The 24385-nt window shown below is 41.9% G+C and overlaps 1 protein-coding gene and 1 non-coding gene across 2 annotated transcripts; one reads left to right on the forward strand and one right to left on the reverse strand.

The window, feature by feature from the left end:
• Window positions 1–2473: 2473 nt before the first annotated feature.
• Window positions 2474–2603, reverse strand: LOC132649372 (small nucleolar RNA SNORA17). Its single transcript, XR_009587815.1, has one exon. It is a non-coding gene; the product is annotated as a small nucleolar RNA SNORA17 (small nucleolar RNA).
• Window positions 2604–3840: 1237 nt separating this feature from the next.
• On the forward strand, window positions 3841–6408 carry LOC110543070 (isopentenyl-diphosphate delta-isomerase 2). Its single transcript, XM_021629513.2, has 4 exons — window positions 3841–3982; window positions 4852–4944; window positions 5257–5387; window positions 6091–6408. The coding sequence occupies exons 1-4, from the start codon at window positions 3841–3843 to the stop codon at window positions 6406–6408; spliced, it is 684 nt and encodes a 227-aa protein (XP_021485188.1).
• The last annotated feature ends 17977 nt before the right edge of the window (window positions 6409–24385 follow it).

Raw genomic sequence — 24385 nt, forward strand, 5'->3', positions numbered from 1 at the left:
TACTCATGAATTTGTGCATCCTTCCTTCTGTCCATCTGTCAAACTATCCATCCATTCATTCATTCGTTTTCCATACTTCTATCCATGCATTTATCCATGTATCCATATATCTTCTACTTTATACCCTAGTCAGGTTTGCAGGCCATAGACAGGCCATCTCCTGCTCTACTTCACATCTGATCTGGATCTCCTCTTATGACTTGACTCTTTCAGAAACTCTGGGTGCAGCTCTACTGATCCAATGGTTACAGGTAGATTGTTCCCTCGCACCTTCGTACTACCATAGTGTGTGTGTGTGTGTGTGTGTGTGTGTGTGTGTTATTCTATGATTCTATCCAAGAACAAATGTCTATGCACATGTGGAGCTAGAGGAGGACGTTGCTCTACCGTGCTCTGCCCTGGTTCTTTGCTGTAGGGGTTTCCACTGAGCCGGGAGCTAGATTGGTGGTCAACAAGCCCAACCAATTTTCCTGTTTTCCCTCCTTTCCCCTGCCCAGTGCTGGCATTACAGGAACATAGAAGAGGGAGCAGGCATATTTTGATTACTTACAGGAATTCTAAGATCTTACACTGAGGTTCACATGCAAGCACACCAGGCAACTTTACTTCTTCATCTATGTCTCCAGCATCAGTCAGTTCTAAACATTGAAACCCATGAAGCTGAATATTCTATGGTTCACTGGCCCCTACAACTAACAAAACATCATGTCCTGTAAATGTCATATTACCTCCACAATAGACTGCACACTCACAGACTGAAATAGACTGAAATAGGATAGTTCCAAAAAGGTTTTGTACCTGCTGCTATCAAAATCAAATGTGCAGGGAAAGGACAAAGCTGGGAGCCAAAGGATCTATTTTCTGCTTCCAGGTCTTGTACCAACATGCAGGCCTAAGAGCTCAAAGAGTTTGGAGAGAATTCATCATCCTGACATTTCTCCTGCTTCAGATCCCTCCCAGTTACCTGGAAGTGGTAATGGAAGGAGAGGTTCGCACACTGTCAAAATTCCATCCACCAAGACAGCCCAGATAACAATTTACCCAGAAGGAATAGCTAAGACAGGCCTGCTTACACCCCACATCTCAGAGGTTCCTTCAAGACATTTCTGAGTTAAACCAAGGAGATAAGGACCAGTGTGAGGTAGGTGAATGCAGCCCCAGCTCCACCCATGCCTTCTTGTCATGGGAAAATGACTGTGTGCTTAATAAATCCCTCCTAATGAAAGAGAATGAAGCAATTCACTCTTCATTATGCCCGATTCCATTCTCTTTCATAATCAAAATTGTTTTCGAAAATAATGTAAGAAAAGAGGTCACTGTTCTGCCTCTGTCTCAACAGTGATGTGGACTAAATCAGTCTCAACAGTGATGTGGACTAAGCTGACCTAAATACAGCCACATAAGGACCACAACTCAGAAGCTTGCTAGGGCAAAATGGGCTTGAATCCCTGCTCTCAGTTTTTTGTTTGTTTGACTTTGGGTTTCTATTTTCTCTTCTGTACACTGCCTCTGCCTCTTTACAGTGTACCAAGAGAAACTACATTAACAATGCCAAATACAAGCCCCAGCACACACTGGTTAATTTTTAAAAAATTATTCATTGCTTGTGTGTTTGCTTACTTGCTTTTTGGCTTGTTCTTTCAAGACAAGGACTCACTCTTATAGCTCTATCTATCCACACTGTGGACCAGACTGGCTTTGAATGCACAGAGATCCACCTGCTGACTCTGCATCCCAAGTGCTGGAAATAAGGCTATGTACCACAGCACTGGCCAATGGTGGCTATCATTAAGTCACTGCCTGGTGCTACTCTCTATCTCTATTGTTTTGTGTGTGTGTGTGTGTGTGTGTGTGTGTGTGTGTGTGTGTGTGTACTCTATATTGTGAGTTCCAGGACAGCTGGGACTATTATACAAAGAAACCCTGTCTTCAAGGCTATGGACCAGATGTGTCCCCCATGACAGTACAGGCCAGGACTCCATCATTTTCCCAGGTGACATCACCATCTACTTACATCAGATTGTTCCTCCCGATCCTTGAGTTTCCAGCTCTGCCTCTCTTGATTGTGCCCCTATCCTTCTGTTTCTCTTCCTCTTCCATTTCTCTACCACTCATTTGCTCTTCTTGGTGGTGCTCACGGTCCTTGAGTTTCTAGGGTCATCTCAGGAATGGTCTCAGGATTGCTATGCCTGCTTGTGCATTATACCTCTTGATAGGGGTCATCTCAGGCCCTCCAAGCCTTCGCAGTGCCAGATGGGTGGTCATCTCAGTCTAATCCCCTGTGCAGGTATCACACTGCTGGTCTGACTCTGTCCTCATTCTGCCCACCAAAATGGCCCCTTGACCAATTATCCAGCTACTCCTCCCGGACTCTTTGTCCCAGGCAAAGTTCTCCTAGTCTCCAACTTGCTCTTCATCTCAGGAACCCATCTGGATCTGCCTGGTGGTCATTAGAGCCTTGCTTTTTCCAGGGAATGGTAGGCTGCAATCATCCAGATGATCAGAGGTCATTATCACTGAGCATAGACATAACCTCTCCTCTCTCCCACCTACTGACACACATATGAAAGAGCAGCCACTTTTAAGAGTAATTTTTGAGGAGACAATCTAATTTGAGAAAATGCCTCCAAAAGATTGGCTTGTTGGCCGGTCTGTCAGACATTTTCTTGATTAATGATTGATGATAATGATTCAGCCCACTGTGCATGGTGCTAACCTGGGATGGGTGACGCTGGGTTACATAAGGAAGCAGTCTAAGTAAGGCATGAAGAAAGGCCAGTGAGCAGCACTCTTCTAGACCTCTTCTTCAGTTCCTGTCTTCAGGTTCCTGTCTGCATCTCCTGCTCTGACTTTCCTCCCTGATGGAGTATGATCTGAGTGTTGTAAGCTGAAATACCTATTCTGCTCATCACGCCCAGCTAACAACTGTCATTGTGTTCATTGTATGGTGATGCATGAGGCAAGCACACCACACCCTCTGTCAGTCTCCAGTGACAGGAGACAAGGATGTGGACTGTTTTGTCACAGAGCCAAATTTGAAAAGCTCTTCTAATAGAACACCCACTTGTGTAAGCACATATATAGGACAGCTGCAGGTGAGGTAGCCCATCTCCATCCACTTCCAGGTTTCAGAGCTACACAGGACTCAGCTACAAAGGAGGTGAGAACATAGATCTGTCTGTGCTTAATTTTGTAGCTGGTATTTCAGAGCTTTGCTATGAGTATCTCCCTAACCCAAGCAGTCTTGTCTCCTGGCTTCCTTAGCATATTCACCTTTTGTTAGGAGTTGAGTTGCATTGGGTCTTGTTGTACTATTTCTCTCTCTGTTAAACAGAAGATTGGTGAAATAGATTGGTCCCAGGGCCTTGGTCAGGTTAAATGAGTGCTCTACCATGAACTATATCCCCAGCCCTGGTGCTTTTGAGTTCTCCAATTGTACGTAATCCTTGACTTCCTTTGCAAACAAGGCAAGTATTAAACGAAAAAAATCACAAAAGAAAGGAGGACACTTAATGATAATGATGGTTGGATAACAGAGGGGAGGTTCATGGTTAGCCTCCTTCCAAGAGATTGCCCCTGGCCCATAGTCGGCTTCAATTCAGGAGACCGTTCTCTCTACACAGGGATTTAAAAACCATTGAGGAATAAAATTCTGCTTTGAGCATGCTTTACGTGGCCAGTGTAGCTCACTGTCTGGTAAATAAAAAGGCCAACCCTCTCCACACAACCACTGCACCTCAATTTCTGTGCAACTTCTGTCACTAATACTGAAGGGGCTTACCTATCTCAGTTTACTTTATCTTTCTGTTTACAGAAAAGAGTCCATTTGTGTTCACAGGTATGTTCCAGGCAAGCAAAACTCACCTTGATGACCTCCAGAAAAAGCGTCTGGAGGAGAAGTGCATTGTCATTGACAAGCAGGATCAGGTCATTGGAGCTGAAACTAAGAAGAACTGCCATCTGATGGAAAACATTGAGAGGGGTGAGCTGGAAGGACGATGCCATGTACATCCAGGCCTGGTGCCATCACTCACTGTGAACCAGGCAGAGTGGGGAGGCAGGTGTCAAGTGTGCTTCTGCTGCTGCTGCTGCTGTTGCTGCTCTTGCTGCAAGTAGATAGTGTAACACAGATTGTGACTGCTACTTTGAAAGGGACTGTGAAAGTCAAGAATTGTACCCAGTTGAGGTGTGGTGGTGCACACCTTTAATCCCAGTACTGAGGCAGAGGCAAGTGTATCTATGAATTCAGCTCCCAGTCTCTCAGTCTATATACTGATACCTTGTCTCCAGAAAAGTGGGTTGGTAGGAGCGACCCTTCATTGTGAGCCTCCACGGTGCCTCCTGTGTCACAAATTATGCCTGTCTCGAATTCAGAGTGCTGGAAGTAGAGACCTGCACCACCACCACCCAGCCCTCAAGGGGTTTTCATTCATGCTGACTTAGATGCTTGTAAGATAAGCAGTCACTCTGTGCCCCTGGATCATCCAGATGCCTGCACAAAAGTAGCTAGCCACTGTTTCTAGACCAAAGCTTTAGACTCACACAGTGGGGTCTAAGACATAGAATTGTGCCACCAGCATGGCCGGCTTGCTTCTTGGCTCTCTAGATTTTACGTTCAGAAGTGGAGGAAAACTGCTGTGCTCACTTGCAGTGCTCACTGTGGGTCAAAGAATACTGAGTCAATAAACGCCAAGTGACTGGGGTGAATTCTGTCCCAGCAAGGACCAGCAGCTACTCTTGGTGCCAAAACCATCCTGAGCTGGAGGAGAATGAGAGGAAGAGAAGGAGATGAGCATGGAAACTCTATACTGATGTCAGTGTGACCCTAACTCATGCTCACTCCCCTTGCAGGCCTGTTACACAGAGCCTTCAGTGTTGTCCTCTTCAACACGAAAAACCAGCTCTTGGTCCAGCAGAGAGCAGATGCCAAGTACACTTTTCCAGGTAAGTCTCTCAGCTCTCTCTGTCTCTCTGTCTTTCTCTACGTCTGTCTCTCTCTCTGTGTTCATGTGTGTGTTTGTGTGTGCATATGTATATGTGAGGACATCAGAGTCACCCCAACTGAAGGTACAAGGACAATGAATTACAAGCCTTTTTACAACTGCCATCAAGATATGGAATTTCATCTTCAAATATTTGTGTGGCAAGTCCTTGCTGCACCTACTTTATGCACTAACTGTGCCCAGGAAGGAAACTGCCCCTCTGGAGTGAAAGGGAACTCTCACTAAAGCAGCATGTTGTTGGGCATTTTCCCAGGACATTTTACAGACTCCTGTTCTAGTCACCCTTTATACACGCCTGAGGAGCTGGAAGAGAAGGACGCTATGGGAGTGAGGAGGGCCGCCCTGAGACGTCTTCAGGCTGAGCTGGGCATTTCCCAGGAGCAGGTACCCAACACTGCAATATGGGGCTCAGTGCGCTCTTTCATGTGCTCAGGGATCTCTTTAGTAGGTATTGTGTCCCATGACAGTGCTGTCAGTGTCATCCATGCTGACTTGGATGGTGGCTGCTGGGCTAACATGGTTGTGCTGTCTGTAGGAAACAGGTTTCCTGTGGAAATGTCCAAGCCTGGTTCAGGGGATAAGTGTGAAACAAGTCGAGTCCTGGCACTCAAGTGTAGTTTTTTTTTTATTCTATTATTTTAATTTTTCAGTTTTTTTTTTTCAAAATTGGGTTTCTTTCTATAGTCCTGGCTGTCTTAGAATTCATTTTACAGACCAGGCAGACCTTGAAATCAAAGAGACCTGCCTGTCTCTAATTCAGAGTGCTGGAAGTAGAGGCCTATACGACCACCACCCAGTCCTCAAGGGGTTTTCATTTCCAATCTTAAAAGCAATCTTTCACATTCCTCCATGTCCTAATGCTCAAAACTGTGTTTGGCCTCATGTGCTGTATACTCACGATCTCCATTGCGAATGAAAAATACAACCCTCACAGCCAGAAACTATGCCCTTTTCACTTGTCATCTACCTAACATCTAATTAAAGCTTAGGTCCTTGTGTGGCACACCATGGAAAGGAATGAACTGCTTTCTCTCTAAATGTTCAGTTTCTCTATTGTTGACTTAATACTCAATCAACTTTGACACAGATTTCCATAAAGGACATAATTTTTATGAACCGAATGTACCACAAGAGTCCTTCTGATGACATCTGGGGAGAGCATGAGGTTTGCTATCTTCTGTTGGTGAGGAAAGACCTCACTCTGAATCCAGATCCCAGGGAAGTGAAAAGCTACTGCTACATGAGCCAGGAGGACCTACAGGACCTACTGGACAGGGGGGCCCGTGGAGAAGAGAAGATCACCCCATGGTTCAGAACCATCGCAGAAGGCTTCCTGTTCTCTTGGTGGCCTCATTTAGAAGATGTGTCTACATTCATGGAGCCCGACAAGATATATGGACTGTGAGAACTATGAAAAAGAAATGCTCAAAGCAGGGGTTGGGGTCAAGAGACAACTTAGCCCTTAAAGGCACTTGCTGCTCTTGCAGAAGTTCAGGGCTCCATTCCCAGCACTCACATGGTGGCTCACAACTATTCTCACCTCTGCTTCCAGGGGAATCTTACACGCTCTTTCAACCTTTGCATGAACCTGGCATGTACTCTGTGGTATACATACAAATGTGGTACACATACTCATATTCATTTGTAAATAACACATACACATAAAATTTTCATTATCTACAAAAAAACTAGTGTTCATCACTAACCTATGTTTACAATGGCATGCATGAAACAACCTTGATCTCTAATGTCCTTTAACTACTTGCACTAAACTAAATTTCAACTCTTCATTTTATCTAATTGCTTCCTTTCTCTCCATCTCCTACTGTTATCTATGGAAAGTATCACTTTTCTCCTCAAACCTCCCCTGGTGGCATCACTGGCCTCCTTGAGTTCTGTCTCAATTCCTGGCTGCCTAATGCTCCCCAGTCCAATGCTTTGCAGGCCCCCTCTTTGCATAGTGCTTACAGGCATAAGGAGCATGGGGGTTATTATATGGAGAACAAAGATAATTTTTTAATTTTTATTATTAGTTATATTTTATTAACTCTGTATCCCAGCTATATCCCACTCCCTCATTCCCTCTCACTCCCAACCTCCCTCCATCATCTCCTCCCTGCCCCTTTTCAAGTCCACTGATAGGGGAGGACCTCCTCCTCTTTCTTCTGACCCTGTTTTATCAGGTATCTTCAGGACTGGCTGCAAAGTCCTCCTCTATAGTCTAGCAGGAATGCTCCTCCCTGGGGGTGGGGAGGTCAAAGGGCCTGCCATTGATTTCCTGTCAGAAATAGTCCCTATTCCCCTTACAATGGGAAACCAATTGAGGTATCAAAGCAGATACTAAGACTCACAACCAAACCTTCGGCAGAGTGCAGGGAATCATATGGAAGAAGGGGGAGTTAATATGATGTGGAAAGGAGAGGAGCTCCACAAGGACCATTATATATCTAGGCACAGGGGTCTTTTCTGAGACTGGTACTCCACCAAGGACCATGTATGGATATAACCTAAAACAAAGAGCATTTTTAGTTTTGCTTGGGTTTACTGATTTCGCAGGGACTATTTGTGGAACTAATGAGCATAATCAGGTACTCCCTGCTGTACTTTAACCTCAGCCAGTTGTGACTCCACCACACAACACATGAAGCCTATCTTGCACATATCAAACAATGACAAGAATCAAACAGCTTAAAGTTTGTTAGTATAGATCAATGAATCAATATGTGTGGCCAAATGTTATTGTGAATTCACTTATCAACAACGACTAAAATTCATAATCTTTCTAATGTGACTCGTATTAAAAGATTCAGTCATCAAAAAATTTGAAAAGATCGATTTACCTCTGATTTTTTTTCATTATTTCCCTAATTGAAAATAAAAGACACACTTCTATTTCATTGCTTCTCAAACTCTTTGCTATCTGTAGTTGTATTAGGTTCACTTATTTTCTTTCTTTTTCCCAAGACAAGGTCTTACTATATAGCTCTGGCTGTCCTGGAACTCTCCTGGACCAGGCTCAAAGATCTATCTTTACCTTTTGTATTTACAGATTAGAAGGATTCCCTTGATATTTGTTTGGAAAAACGATAGCACAGAAGCACAGCTAGAGAGTTCAAAGACAGTAAAAGAAATAAGAACCTAGATGGACAGGCACTTAGGGATACGCAAAGAGTCACATAATCAAAAGCATGCAGTATTCATCTCAGGCTAGGTAAGCAGATTAATAAAACAAAACAAAAGATACAGCTCTGGATCTGTTGGTTCTATAAAGGGAAGAAGTGATCCCCAGATGTGGTGGTTGGTTTTGCAGGGCTGGAGATCAAGCCCAGAGTGCCATACAGCACAGCAAGCATCTGCCAACTTCCTGTGTTCCCAGGCTCATGATATCCAGTCACAACAGCCTGATCCCCACTGAGTTTCTTACTGTTGAGACCAGGCTTTCCTTGCCCTAAGTTCTTTCATATTGTGCAAAACAATAGTTTTTCAGGAAGTTCCTTCAGACAGAGGCTCTGTTTTACAGGCAGCCTTCGACTCCAACTAGAAGATGAAAGATGACTGCATTTGGGTGGGTATGTGAATGGCACCACCTGCTCTCACCACACAATGGGCACAAACACCCTGAAAGAACCTATTCCCAGGAGCAGGAAGGTACCTAAGAAATATAGTTGGGTGAGTTGAGACTGCAGGAAGAAATGGGTATATTAAAATAATCTCAGGGAAACCAGACCAAGGACCGTATTAAACACACCATAACAAGGAAAAGCTTCTTGCTGTATACAAGAGAATAAAGTTTTAATTTATCTCAGGGTACAGAATTTGGGTTTTGTTTATTGTTTGTTGTTTTGTTTTGTTGCCTTTTTGAGACAGGGTTTCTCTGTGTAGCCTTGGCTGTCTTGAACTAACTTTGTAGACCAGGCTGGCCTCAAACTCTCAAAGATCTGCCTGCCTCTACCTTCCAAAGTGCTGGAATTACAGTTGTGTGCCACCGTGCCTGGCTTGAAGTTTGAACTTATACATTCTAGTAACATTTATATTATACTCAACTTAGTTATAACCATGTCCACTTTCTTTACGTTGAATTCTCAACAATCCTTCTACAACATTCTTTAATCTCCTAATTTTCTTCTCACCTATTCCTATTTTGGAACAATCCCTACCTTATCATGCAAAATCCTCTATCATCTAAAGCATTTTACTTTTTCTTTTTTATCTTTTTTTAGTTATTATTATTATTAGTTACATTTTATTAGCTCTGTATCCCAGCTGTATCCCGCTCCCTTATTTCCTCCCAATCCCACCCTCCCTCCCTCAGCTCCTCCCTGCCCCTTTCAAAGTCCACGGATTGGGGAGGATCTCCTCCCTTTTCGTCTGGCCCTGTTTTATCAGGTATCTTCAGGACTGGCTGCAAAGTCCTCCTCTGTGGCCTAGCAGGACTGCTCCTCCCTTGGGGGATGGGGAGGTCAAAGAGCCTGCCATTGAGTTCCTGTCAGAAATAATCCCTGTTCCCCTTACTATGGGAAACCAATTGGTTATTGAGCTACCACAAGCTTTGTCCGAGCAAAGGTTCTAGGTTATATCCATACATGGTCCTTGAAACAGTTTCAGAAAAAAACCCTGTGCCCAGATATATTTGGTCCTTGTGGAGCTCCTATTCTTTCCACGTCATACTAACTCCCCTTCTGCCGAACGTTTGATTATGAGTCTTAGTATCTGTTTTGAAACTCTGCTAGGTAGAGTCTTTCAGATGCTTTCTCAGGTAGACCCTGTCATACGTCCAATGTACATCCCATTTGACTTTCTAAGTGAGGATTCATCATCTTACCCCACGTCTGCTTTCTTGTTTACCTTCTTTAGGTGTATAGACTTCATTATGTTTATCGTATCTTGTAGGTCTATATAAGCTAGTATATACCATGTTTGTCTCTCTGCTTCTGGGATACTTCACTCAGAATGATCTTTTCTAGATCCCACCATTTGCCTGCAAATTTCATGATTTCCTCATTTTTGATTGCTGAGTAGTATTCCATTGTGTAAAAATACGACAATTTCTGTATCCATTCCTCCTTTGATGGACATCTGGGTTGTTTCCAGGTTCTGGCTATTACAAATAAAGCTGCTACAAACATGGTTGAGCAAATGTCCTTGTTGTGTACTTGAGCAAATTTTGGGTATATACCTAGCAGTGGTATAGCTGGGTCTTGAGGAAGCATTATTCCTAATTGTCTGAGTAAGCACCAGATTGACATCCAAAGTGGTTGTACCAGTTTACATTCCCACCAGCAATGGAGGAGGGTTCCCCTTTCTCCACAACCTCTCCAGCATGTGTTGTCACTTGAGTTTTTGATCTTGGCCATTCTGATGGGTGTAAGGTGAAATCTCAGGGTCGTTTTGATTTTCATTTCCCTAATGGCTAATGACGATTAAGTGTTTTTCTGCCATTCAATATTCCTCTATTGAGAATTCTCTGTTTAGCTTTGTTCCCCATTTTTTTTTTCCAATGCAGTTTATTCAGGAGCCTTGAACAATCATCTGACCCTGGGGAAAGCCAGCCCACAGCTTAAATAGCCTCTGGGTAGCCAACTCCAGCGTGCCACGTGGGCAATGCAGATAGGTCCACATACATGGAAGCAAGCCAGATCCTCAGCCTTAGCCAAATATGGAGTTGTTCGTGACAGAGAGCACTCACTATCGGGAAGGTGGAAGGCGGAAACCAGCTCCATCTTTAAGGCATAGCATTCCGCAGCTCTCTACAGTTCCCCCTTTTTGTTTTAGACGCATCAGGCAAGAGTAGAGGTCTGATCTCTGATATTAGAAATAAATTGGGACTTTGTACAGATGTTCATTTAGGTGTCATCCACCCAAAGAGCATCAGACCCGTCCGATACCTTTTTCTCAGAGGCGGGACCTGGGGCATCAACCCGCATGCAATCAGACATGCTCTTCTCTGGGTCCAAAGCGGCTGACCCTGAGTGTAGTGCTTAGCCTCGCATCCTGAGCGTAACATTTTAGGTCCCATGCTTGGGGAGACTGTCCTGCTTCAATGGCTGTAAAGGCCTGAATGGTCATGGCTACATTACGCTGTTGTGAGACTCTAATCTTGCATATATACCACAGGCAAACCAAGGAGACCAACACCAGAAGGCCTGCTAACGCTCCCATGCCTGCCCATTCCTTCAGATGATTCATGGCTGCAGCAACCCATGATGATAATCCTGTGGCTAGTCCTGCATCCACTCTGGTAGAATTTACTGTGACAATGGCCACTCTCAGCTGCTCCATCGTAGTATCGAATTCTCCAGCCCAATTACCTAAAATATAGCTAGACAATTGTTTAGACAGATTCGCAGTACAGGAAAAATTCTCATGTTATATGCTAGTGACACAAGTCCAGCATACTTTCCTTGACAGCCAAGTTGAGCGATTTGCCATAGGGTATCATTTTGCTCCTGCACGAGGTCAATCCTCTGATTGAACACCATCAAGCCTCCTTTTAGTTGAGCATTAATTCCTTTTTGTACATCTCAGGCATGAGCTGCATTGGCTAAAAGATTATTCAGGGTCTGAGCAGTCTGCACAGTATGACTCATGGCTAATGCCCCGGTGGTAGCTCCAACAGCCCCCAATGAGATGGCAGTAACAATGGCGGCTGTAATTCCAAGATCCCTTTTCTGTCTGAAGAGAGTCATAGCGTGAGGGGCATCAACGGGCACAGCCACCCAGCGAGGCATGCGAGTAACCAGGGCATACCTAAATTCACTAGCATTCCAGCATTGGGCAAAAAAGCAAGTATCATTACCACAATTACTTGGCTCTATCTGGCTAATAATGAATAAAAATGGGGGATATAAACAAACAGGTGTGGGCTTATAGGAAATATTATGAGAAGCCTTAACCCCCTCGTTGGAACATCCTGCATCAGTTCTAGAACTAGCAGTGGTGGTGTCCGAGGTCTGAGTAGGTTCAGGAGACCATTGCCTCCAGGGGCCAGACTTGCTCCATGTAAATTGACTAACTCCATGTTTTCCTCCAATTTTGAAAGTCATTTAAGGTTCTTAAATTATTTTTTTCCTTTTTTTTTAATTTTTCATCAATTACACTTTATTCATTCTGCATCCCCCCCATAAGCCCCTCCCTCCTCCCCTCCCAATCCCACCCTCCCTCCTCCCTCTGCATGTATGCCACTCCCCAAGTCCACTGATAGGGGAGGTTCTCCTCTCCTTTCTGATCTTAGTCCATCAGTTCACATCAAAAGTGGCTGCATTGTCCTCTACTATGGCCTGGTAAGGCTGCTCCCCACCAGGGGGAGGTGATCAAAGAGCAGGCCGATCAGATTATGTCAGAGGCCGTCCCTCTTCACATTACTATGTAACCCACTTGGACTCTGAACTGCCCTGGGCTACATCTGTGCAGGGGTTCTGGGTTATCTCCATGAATAGTCCTTGGTTGGAGTATGAGTCTCTGGGAAGTTCCCTGTGTTCAAATTTTCTTGTTCTGTTGCTCTCTTTGTGGAGACCCTGTCCTCTCCAGCTCTTACTATTTCCCAGTTCTTACATAAAATTCCATTCACTCTGCCCAACAGTTGCCCATTAGGCTCAGCATCTGCTTTGATAGTCTGCAGGGCAGAGGCTTTCAGAGGCCCTCTGTGATAGGTTCCTAGGTTGTTTCCTGTTTTCTTCTTCTTCTGATGTCCATCCTCTTTGCCTTTCAGGATGGGGATTGGACATTTTACTTAGGGTCCTCTCTCTTGCTTAGTTTCTTTAGATGGACAGGTTTTAGTGGGTTTGTCCTATGTTGTATGTCTATATGAGTGAGTATATACCATGTGTGTCTTTTTGCTTCTGGGACAACTCACTCAGGATGATCCTTTCCAGATCCCACCATTTACCTGCAAATTTCATGATTTCCTTATTTTTCATTGCTGAGTAATATTCCATTGTGTAGATGTACCACAATTTCTGCATCCATTCTTCAGTTGAGGGGCATCTGGGCTGTTTCCAGCTTCTGGCTATTACAAATAAAGCTGCTACAAACATGGTTGAGCAAATTTCCTTTTTGTGTGCTTGAGGCTCTTTTGGATATATGCCTAGGAGTGGTATGGCTGGATCTTGGGGAAGCACTATTCCTAGTTGTCTGAGAAAGCGCCAGATTCATTTCCAGAGTGGTTGTACAAGTTTACATTCCCACCAGCAGTGGAGAAGGGTTCCCCTTTCTCCACAACCTCTCCAGCATGTGTTGTCACTTGAGTTTTTGATCTTGGCCATTCTCATGGGTGTAAGGTGAAATCTCAGGGTTGTTTTGATTTGCATTTCCCTAATGGCTAGTGAGGTTGAGCATTTCTTTAAGTGCTTCTCTGCTATTCAGTATTCCTCTACAGAGAATTCTCTTTAGCTCTGTTCCCCATTTTTTAAGTGGATTACTTGGTTTGCTGCTTTTCAGCTTCTTTAGTCCTTTATATATATATATTGGATATGAGTCCTCTGTCAGATAAAGGGTTGGTGAAGATTCTTTCCCAATCTGTAGGCAGTCGCTTTGTTTTGATGATGGTCTCCTTTGCTTTGCAAAAGCTTTTCAGTTTCATGAGGTCCCATTTATTGATTGTTGCTCTTAGAGCCTGTCCTGTTGGTGTTCTGTTCAGGAAGTTGTCTCCTGTGCCAATGAGTTCTAGGCTGTTCCCCACTTTTTTTTTTCTAACCGATTTAGAGTATCTGGTTTTATGTTGAGGTCCTTGATCCACTTTGACTTTAGTTTTGTGCAGGGTGATAAATATGGATCTATTTGCATTTTTCTGCATGTAGACATCCAGTTGGACCAGCACCATTTGTTGAAGATGCTGTCTTTTTTCCATGGAATGGTTTTAGCTTCTTTGTCAAAAATCAAGTATTCATAGGTGTGTGGGTTTATTTCTGGATCTTCTATTCGATTCCACTAATCCTCCTTTCTGTTTCTATGCCAATACCATGCAGGTTTTATTACTATTGCTCTGTGTTACAGCTTGAGATCGGGGATGGAGATACCTCCAGATGATCTGTTGTTGTACAGGATTGTTTTGGAGATTCTGGGTTTTTTGTTTCTCCATATGAAGCTGAGAATCTTTCTTTCAAGGTCTGTAAAGAATTGAGTTGGTATTTTGATGGGAATTGTGTTGAATCTGTAGATCGCTTTGGCAGGATGGCCATTTTCACAATGTTAATCCTACCAATCCATGAGCACAGGAGATCTTTCCATCTTCTGATATCTTCTTCAATTTCTTTCTTCAGAGACTTAAAGTTTTTCTCAAACAGGTCTTTCACTTGGTTGGTTAGTGTCACCCCAAAGGACTTTATATGATTAGTGGCTACTGTGAAGGATGTTGTTTCCCTTATTTCTTTCTTGGCCCTTTTGTCTTGGGTATACAGGAGGGCTTCTGATTTTTTTTTAGTTGATTTTGTATCCTGCCACTTTGCTGAAGATGTTTATCCGCTGGAGGAGTTCTCTGGTTGAATTTTTGGGGTCGCTCATATATAGTATCATATCATCTGTGAATAGTGACACTTTAACCTCTTCCTTTCCGATTTGTATCCCCTTGATCTCTTTTAGTTGTCTTATTGCTCTAGCTAGGACTTCAAGTACTATGTTGAAGAGATATGGAGAGAATGGGCAGCCTTGTCTTGTCCCTGATTTCAGTAGAATTGTTTTAAATTTCTCTCCATTGAGTTTGATGTTGGCTATAGGCTTGCTGTATATTGCCTTTACTGTGTTTAGGTATGTGCCTTGTATCCCTGATCTCTCCAAGAGTTTAAACATGAATGGGTGTCGGACTTTGTCAAATGCTTTTTTGGCATCTAAGGAGATGATCGTGCAGTTTTTCTCCTTCAGTTTGTTTATGTGGTGGACTACATTGATGGATTTCTGTATGTTGAACCACCCTTGCATACCTTGGATGAAGCCTACTTGGTCATGGTGGATGATATCTTTGATGTGTTCTTGGATTTGGTTTGCAAGTATTATATTGGGCATTTTTGCATCAATGTTCATAAGAGAGATAGGTCTGAAGTTCTCTTTTTTTGTTGGGTCTTTGTGTGGTTTAGGTATCAAGGTGACTGTGGCTTCATAGAATGAGTTTGGTAATGTTCCTTCTGTTTCTATTTTGTGGAATAGCTTGGAAAGAATTGGAGTTAGCACTTCTTTGAAGGTCTGGTAGAATTCTGCACTGAATCCATCTGGCCCAGGACTTTTTTTTGGAAAGGAGACTGTTGATGACTGCTTCTATTTCCTTAGGGGAAAAAGGACTATTCAATCTTTCTACCTGATCTTGACTTAATTTTGGTAAATGGAATCTATCAAGAAAATTGTCCATTTCCTTTAGGTTTTCGAATTTTGTGGCATACAGGCTTTTGTAGTACGACCTAATGATTGTTTGGATTTCCTCAGTGTCTGTAGTTATGTCCCCCTTCTCATTTCTGATTTTGCTGATTCCTATTTTGGAACAATCCCTACCTTATCATACAAAATTCTCTGTCATCTAAAGCATTTTACTTTTTCTTTTTTAACCAAAAATATATCTCATATCTATAACCTTTATATCTTTATTTTTTCATTTGATGACCCCTTTTTCCTTACCATTATCATACTTATTAGTTTTAAAAACTCAGAAAACACTTCTTTGTATTAAAATATATTCTAAATTAAAAGCTAGGAAGTTGTATCTGGAGCAGAGAAAACATGTATATTGAACCTTAAATATCTAACAAGTGTTGACAATTAAACCATATAAAGAGTTTAAGTTTTCTTAACATGTTTAACTATTTGTTAAAAACTTAACTCTCACTTTTCATTTGGGCTTATGCAGCATCCAAACCAGGATAAGGCTTTGGCATTTCTGTCTGCACTCCTCATAACAGCAGAATCTACATGACAGAAATGAATTATTAGAAGAAAAGGCTACTTCTTGAGCAGGAGCTATTATCTCCCAAAAGTCAGTTTATCTGTCAAGCAATAGGAACTGTGGGGATGAAACAAAATTCATACAAGGATCCTGGAGATAACATCTTGACCAGACTGTCCAATTACACACACACACACACACACACACACACAATCTCTCTCTCATCTATCTTTCTATCTATCTATCTATCTTTCTATCTATCTATCTATCTATCTATCTATCTATCTATCTATCTCACAGGCACACACATACATATACACTATAGATCAGACTAACCTCAAACTTAAGAGATCTGCCTGATTGTGCCTCCCAAGTGCCGGCATTAAAAGTGTTTCAAAACCATATCCAGCTTCAAGTTTTAACTTTTAAAAGGAAATAAAAAAATGAAAAATAAAAATAAAATAAAAGGAAATCAAATAAAATATTAGATAATGGAAAGACCCAGGATTGGCAAAATTAATATTATAAAAATGGCTATATTTCTAAAATTAACCTACAGATCTAATGCAATGAAAAACAAAATTCCAATGTAATCTTTTACAGGTCTAGAAAAAGCAACCCAAGAATTCATATAGATACACAAAAGAACACAATTACTCGAGGGATCCAAGATGGTGGAAACCAACACGTATCATTATCTGAGGGACAGAGGTTCTGAAACTCCAAAATTGGTGAATGGAGGGGCAGCTGAAGCCACAACATTAACACTGAGGATTCCTGAGAGTGAAGGGACAAAACGTGAGTTGGGACCATTTGGATCCAGCAAATCCTCGGTCTTTTCTGGGGTCTGAGAGTGGCCAACACTCAATCTCCCTGCACTTCCCCTTGACGGACCTCCCTGTTCCCTCCTCAGCGGCTCCAGGCACAGAACTCCCTGCTCAGTATCTGAGACAGAAAGGTGTGCACCCCAGACCCTCAGTGGCAGGCTGACAACTGTATGGGCCAAAGAGATCCATTGGGCCACCCAGGTCTGCGTTTCCCCAGGACCTCCTAGAAGGCATCTGTACCAGCTTCCCAGTTCTACTGTTGTGACTGGACTTCCAGGGGACTGCTATACCAGCCTCCAAGTTCTGCGGCTGCAGCACCACTGAGCTGATGGATATCCTACACTCAGCATTTGCACAGCAGGCCCAAATCTGAGAGTAGAGAACAGAAAGAACCACTATTCTTTCCAATTTGATCTGCTAGAGAGTGAGTGAGCCTTCAAGTGAGTGTTTGTAGAGCCCCAGATTCAGGATCTCTCTATGCTAGCAGCCAGACTTCGGATCCCCACACACACCCTCACTGTGGGCAACAAAGGGATTCTTGGGACAGCGTCCTCAACATTGAAGCCCCTGTTCTTTGGGTTTACCAGTGGAGTCCAGGCAAACAACTCCTGGATCCCAGACAAATCTGAATACCAGAAGAGCATTATGATAGGCCTGAAGGCCACTGAGGTATTCAGGGAATCTGCACATCTGCTTTGCACCTGCAAACAGCACCAGCGCCCACACCCTTTCCTGCACCTGCATTCCTCGCCCCCATTACAGGTATCTACACTCTCTAGCAGCCTGTCCTTCAAGGCACACTTCTGAGCACATACACAGGCTTATTTGCCTGCACTTGTGCACTCCTGTTTGCATACCATCCCCCCTTAGGTACAGCTGAAACACCAGTGCACACTCTCAAACCAGTTGATCTCTCTCATCTTCCTGAGAATACTCCAGACACCAGAGAAAGATGGACCCAGTCTGTAGTACAGACAACAGGAACAAACAGTGAAGGTTACGGATAAGCAGAAGGTTACGAATAAGCAAATGACCAGAGGTCAGAGTAAGACCACACCCAACAAAAAAAAAGATATCAGGACTTCACCAGCAACCCCCCAATCAATGGATATTTCAATTCATCGGAAACACAGAAAAACGATTTTAAAGCTGTGATTATCCAAATATTAGAGGCATATAAAGAGGAAACAAACAAATCTATCAAAGAAATAGTCACACAAATGAGGCAAATAATGAGGAAATGAACAAGGCTCTCAAAGAAAACAGGCAAAGAAATAGAGGCACAAGTAAAGGCAGAATTAGTGGCATACAGAGAGGAAACAAACAAAATAGAAGTCATCATAGAAAGACAGGAATCCACATGCAAACAGATAAAGGAAATGGTGCAAGGCATAAAAACAGAGTTAGAATCAATAAAGAAAACACAAACAGAGAAAACCCTGAAGCTGGAGAACTTAGAGAAAAGAGCAGGAACCACAAAGGGAAGCATCACCAATATAATACAAGAGATGGAAGAGAGAATCTCAGGTGATGAAGGTACACTTGCAGAAATTGATTCTTCACTCAAAGAAAAAATAAAATCAGAAAAGTTACAAACACAAAACATCCAAGAAATAAAGGACTTGAAATCTAAGAATAATAGGAGTAGATGAAAAAGAAGAGTCCAGGCTCCAAGGTCCAAAAAATATTTTCAAGAAAATCATAGAAGAAAATTTTCCCAACTTAAAGAAAGAGATGTCCATAAACATACAAGAGGCCTACAGAACACCAAATAGCCTAGACAAGAAAGAAAACTCCTCTCCTCACATCGTGGTCAAAACACTAAATCTACAGAACAAAGAAAAAATATTAAAAGCAGCAAGGTTTAAAAAGGCCAAGTAGCATATAAAGGTAGACCTAGCAGAATCACACCAGACTTGTCAACAGACACAATGAAAGCCAGAAGGGCTTGAAGAGATGTCATGAAGACTTTAAGGGACCAACCCAGATGCCAACCCAGACTACTATATCAGCAAAGCTCTCAATCAACATAGATGGAGAAAACAAAATATTCCATGACAAAACTAAACTTAATATCTACACAGCAACCCAGCCCTACAGAAGATACTAGAAGGAAACTCCAATCCAATGAAGATAGCTACACCCGTGAAGCCATAAGATTTAGATATCTTCACAACAAAAAATTGAAACAAGCAATGAAACACAGCAACACCACCAACTCCAAAATAAAAGAAATTAACATTCATTGGTCACTATTATTTATTAACATCAATGGACTCAACTCTCCAATAACAAGACACAGACTAACAGAATGGTTGCAGAAACAGGATCCAACATTCTGCTGCATCCAAGAAACACACCTCTGCAACAAAGAAAAACACTGCCTCAGAGTAAAGGGCTGGAAAAATGTTTTTCAGGCAATTGGACCCAGAAAACAAGCTGGGGTAGTTATCCTAATATCTAATAAAATAGACTTTCAACCAAAATTAATCAAAAAATATGAGGAAGGGCACTTTATTCTCATCAAAAGAAAAATACACCAGGAGGACTTCATAATCCTGACCATCTATGCTCCAAGAGCACCTACATTTATAAATGAAACATTATTAAATCTTAAATCACATAGATCTCAGCACCTGAATAGAGGGAGACTTCATCACTCCGCTCTCAACAAGGGACAGATCATCTAGACAGAAGCTAAATAGGAAAATAAAGGCACTTACAGAGGTCCTAAATGGACCTAATAGATGTCTACAGAACTTCTCACCCAAATTCAAAAGAATATACCTTCTTTTCAGTACTTCATGGAACCTTCTCCAAAGTAGACCATATAGTTGGTCACAAAGCAAGCCTCAACAAATACAAGAAGATTGACATAATCCCCTGTATCCTATCTGACCATCATGGACCTCAACAACAGAAATAGCAAAAAGCCTACACACACATGGAAAATGAACAACTCCCTACTCAATGAGAACTGGGATAGGGAAGAAAGAAAGAAATTAAAGTCTTCTTAGAATTAAATGAAATTGAAGGCACAACATACCTAAACTTATGAGACATGATGAAAGCAGTGCTAAAAGGAAAACTAATAGCATCAAGTATCTTCAAGAAGAAATTGAAACATCTCAAACCATCAGCATAATGGCTCACCTGAAGCCCTAGGGGGAAAAAAAAAAGGAAACAGACACACCCAAGAGAAGTAGACAGCAAGAAATAATCAAACTCAGGGCTGAAATCAATCAATTAGAAACAACTAAAACAAATCAAAGAATCAATAAAACCAAGAGCTGGTTCTTTGAGAAAATCAACAAGATAGACAAACCCTTAGCCAAACTAACTAAAAGGCAGAAAGAAACTATCCAAATCAGCAAAATCAGAAGTAAAAGGGGAGACATAACCACAGACACTGAGGAAATCCAAACAATAATTAGGTCTTATGACAAAAGCCTATATGCCATAAAATTTGAAAATCTAAATGAAATGGATAATTTTCTTGATAGATTCCATTTGCCAAAATTAAGTAAAGATCAGATAAAAAGACTGAATAGTCCTATATCCCCCAAGGGAATAGAAGCAGTCATCAACAGTCTCCTTTCAAAAAAAAAGCCCATGGCCATATGGTTTCATTTCAGAATTCTACCAGACCTTCAAAGAAAAGCTAACTCCAACTCACTTCAAACTGTTCCACAAAATAGAAACAGAATAAACATTACCAAACTCATTCTATGAAGCCACAGTCACCTTGATACCTAAACCACACAAAGACCCAACAAAAAAGAGAACTTCAGACCTAGCTCTCATGAACATTGATGCGAAAATACTTAATAAAATACTTGCAAACCAAATCCAAGAACACATAAAAGATATTATCCACCATGACAAATTAGGCTTCATCCCAGGCATGCAATATATGGTTCAATATATGGAAATCTATCAATGTAATACACCATATAAACAAACTAAAGGAGAAAAACCACATGATAATCTCCTTAGATACTGAAAAAGCATTTGACAAAATCCAACACCCATTCATATTTAAAATCTTGGAGAGATCTGGGATGTGAGGCACATACCTAAACATAGTAAAGACAATATACAGCAAGCCTATAGCCAACATCAAACTCAATGGAGAGAAATTTAAATCAATCCCACTGAAATCAGGGACAAGGCAGGCTGCCCACTCTTTCCATATCTCTTTAACATAGTACGTGAAGTCCTAGGTAGAGCAATAAGACAACTAATAGAGTTTAAGGGATACAAATCAGAAAGGGAGAGGTCAAAGTATCACTGTTCACAGATGATATGATAGTCTACATGAGCAACCCCAAAACTTCAACCAGAGAACTCCATCAGCTGCTAAACATCTTCAGCAAAGTGACTGGATACAAAATTCACTCAAAAAAAAAAAAAATCAGACTCCCTCCAGTATACCAAAGACAAAAGGGCCAAGAAAGAAATTAGGGAATCAACACCCTTCAAAATAGTTACTAATAACAAAAAGTGCCTTGGTGTGACTCTAAACAAGCAAGTGAAACTCCTGTTTGAAAAAAAAAAAAAACTTCCTGTTAGAAGTCCTTGTTCCCCTTACTATGGGAAACCAATTGGTTACTGAGCTACCACGGCCTACATCCGAGCAGAGGTTCTAGGTTATATCCATACATGGTCCTTGGTTGAGTGTCAGTCTCAGAAAAGACCCTGTGCCCGGATATATTTGGTCCTTGCAGCCAGTCCTGAAGATACCTGATAAAACAGGGTCAGATGAAAAGGGAGGAGGTCCTCCCCTGTCAGTGGACTTGGAAAGTGGCAGGGAGAAGATCGGGGAGGGAGGGTGGGATTAGGAGGGAATGAGGGAGCAGGATACAGCTGGGATACAGAGTTAACAAAATGTAACTAATAAGAAAATATCACTTGAAAAAAAAAGAAAAAAATTTCAAGTCTCTGAAGAAAGAAATTGAAGTAGATATCATAAGATGGAAAGATCTCTTGTGCTCATGGATCAGAAGGTTAACATAGTGAAAATGGCCATGCTGCCAACAGCAATCTACAGAATCAATGTGATTCCCATCAAAATACCAACACAAGGCTCTCGGCTCTCACTGCTTAGGTGGTGGGGGGTGTAGGCCCAAGCTGCAGCTTGTAATGATTTATAATAAAAAGAACCTCATGTATTTACAGCAGAGTCTATTCATTCTTGATCTTTTGAGGTTCGAGAACTGGGCAGAACATTTTGGGGGCTCATCCCGGGACCCCAGGACTCCAGGAACCTGACCCAGAGGTTTTTATGCCGGCAGCCTCATGGTGTTGGTAGGAACAGTGGGACGTGACTCAGTAGACACACTTGAGAGTCACAGCCGTGGGGCTCAAGAGGAAAAGTCCCTGGGCCTGGAGTGGATGAGGAATCCTACCATCAGTTTTAGATGGAAAGTTCTCGCTCATCTTCCGTGCCTGGCTAGACCACCTCTATTCAGGATGCCGTGAAACCACAGGAGCCAGAGACACTGCCTAGGTGATGGACTAACTAGTCATCTCTGTCATTTTGATTGGCACATGGATTGGCATATTTATTTATTTATTTATTTATCTTATAATTTATCCTTCTCAGGTCTCTGATCACCTTGACGGCTATGCTAATCTAATGGTAGCTTTGCAGCTAAAGAGCAGACAATTAGATCCACTGTTAGCTCATTGGCCAGTTCATTAGTTAGTTAAAAACTACTAGGTACTAGATCTCTTATTTAGAAAGAAAAAGAGGTTTGCCTTGCTCACAGGATTTATGTTAGTTGCCTGTGTATTAAGATAAATAAGTGGATAAAAAAAATATGGAGCTTATGTAGACTCTGAGGATATAGGAGTTGAAGTTGTAAAAATATAGAGAGTATTACTATTTGGTCTGAGAAAATGTTTCAAGGTTAATAAATGCAAAAAAAGATTGGAGAGTCTAAGTAGATGTTTTATGATATGTAATTATGAGTAAGATATAAAAAAGTAATTTAAAGCATATTAGAAATGGGAGATACTTTATATCCCCCCCTTTGCTACTGTAGTGCTTATGTTATAAGACTTCAGAAGTTCAGAGTTTTGGCACTGATCAATAGAGTTCTGATAAGTTGATGGAGCACTGACTGCTTATTATTAAGTCACCAGTGTATATCTGACCCAAAAGCCATAGCCTTTACTATAGTATTCTTAATATCTGCTATTTCTGAGGTAGACAGGATTTAGGAATATCTTAAACATATTCCTTCTAGTTGCTTTGTTAAGGAAAGTCCAAGCATCCAGGGTTTAGCAATAAATCCATGAATGTATTTTTACCTAACTTTCCAGTGTGAACATAGAGATGGGGGCTAAAAGTAGATGCTGTGTGTATGAAAAATGGCCAAGCTCCATTGATTGGATTACCAACATTGACTGATTACCAACAGCTGTGCCCACAGGCAAAGTGTTAGAGTTCCAGACTGTGGACACACTTAAGTTGTTTATAAAGGTCATAAAACAAACAGCTAACTGATACTCATTCAGTGGGATGCAGTTTTACCTGTTACTCTCAGAATGTTGTTATATTAGATTTGCTGATATATTACTTTTTTGAGGTTTTTTGTGTACCAAAAATTCATATGAGGAGTTTCAGGAAACCAAAAAGATATGTGACCTGGATCTGGCATAGCTCAAACAAACCCCAGATGAGTTTTTCCCTGGTCTTAGGATTCCTCACTTGTCCCATTTAGTAGACAAATCTTAACTTCTGTCTCTAGTCTGAATTTGTCTCAGCAGACTTTCACCTGTTTGCCACTGTTCCGGGATCAGCTATGAACTGCAAGCTGAAATCTGGATTTCCTGGAAACTGACATAATTGCTCCCTGCCTCTTCTAGTGGATCAACTAACCAGATGCTTGGGACTGGCCCATTGCCCAGGCTTTGACTGGCATTTCAGCCTCCCTAGCCCCTAATGCCGACGGTCCAATTGTCAGCACTGAAGAAGCTCCAGAAGATGGATCTTTGCCCAAATCCCACTTAGCAGGCTGAAATGTTAAGTGAAAAGGGGCTGGCTCGCTGGCATTAGCTATTATCTTGGGCATCTGCTTAGCTGAATTGAAAACTAATATTGCAGCAACTGGGCTAAAAGCCTAGAAGACACTAGAGAAAAAGGATAATAGTTCTCTTTGGCTTACTACCCCTATATCCACCCTGAAGGGACCCCTACTCATTTTGATTTTTATCTTTAGGACTTGTATTTTAAATTGCTTGATGGCTCTCATGAAAAAAATGTTTGGGAGCAATACACTAATGGTACTCAGATCCCATTATAAAAAGGTAAATCTATATGACAAGGGGTCATATCTGGAAGACCCAAGATTGGGTCTTTAAATGATCGTGGGAAAGGGGGAAATGAGAGACCAAAAGTTTAAAAATCAGCACCTATTAATATGTAAGGCCTGAACTACCTAGGTGGAGAAGTCCAGGAATGCCCTGAGGGGAAGAACCACCTTACTGCATTCTTTTCCCACCCACTAGAGATAGAGTTGCTAGGAAACTGGCCCATCCCCCTAAGGAAGGACACCAGATCAATAATGGTCTGGGGACCTTCCTATAGCCAGTCAATTCAAAATGTAGCATTTTGACCGCTAGATGCTTGCCAGGTAGGAATCGCCCCTGCCTTGGGCATGCTGGGAGGGACCAGAATCTTTAAA

The sequence above is a fragment of the Meriones unguiculatus genome, chromosome 19 (genome assembly GCF_030254825.1).
Source record: "Meriones unguiculatus strain TT.TT164.6M chromosome 19, Bangor_MerUng_6.1, whole genome shotgun sequence".
Lineage (NCBI taxonomy): Eukaryota > Metazoa > Chordata > Mammalia > Rodentia > Muridae > Meriones > Meriones unguiculatus.

Coding starts and splice junctions, on each gene's coding strand:
- LOC110543070 (XM_021629513.2), top strand. CDS start 3,841: ATGTTCCAGGCAAGCAAAACTCACCTTGATGACCTCCAGAAAAAGCGT. Junction 3,983..4,851: donor GATGGAAAACATTGAGAGGG/GTGAGCTGGAAG, acceptor CTCCCCTTGCAG/GCCTGTTACACAGAGCCTTC. Junction 5,388..6,090: donor TGGGCATTTCCCAGGAGCAG/GTACCCAACACT, acceptor ACTTTGACACAG/ATTTCCATAAAGGACATAAT.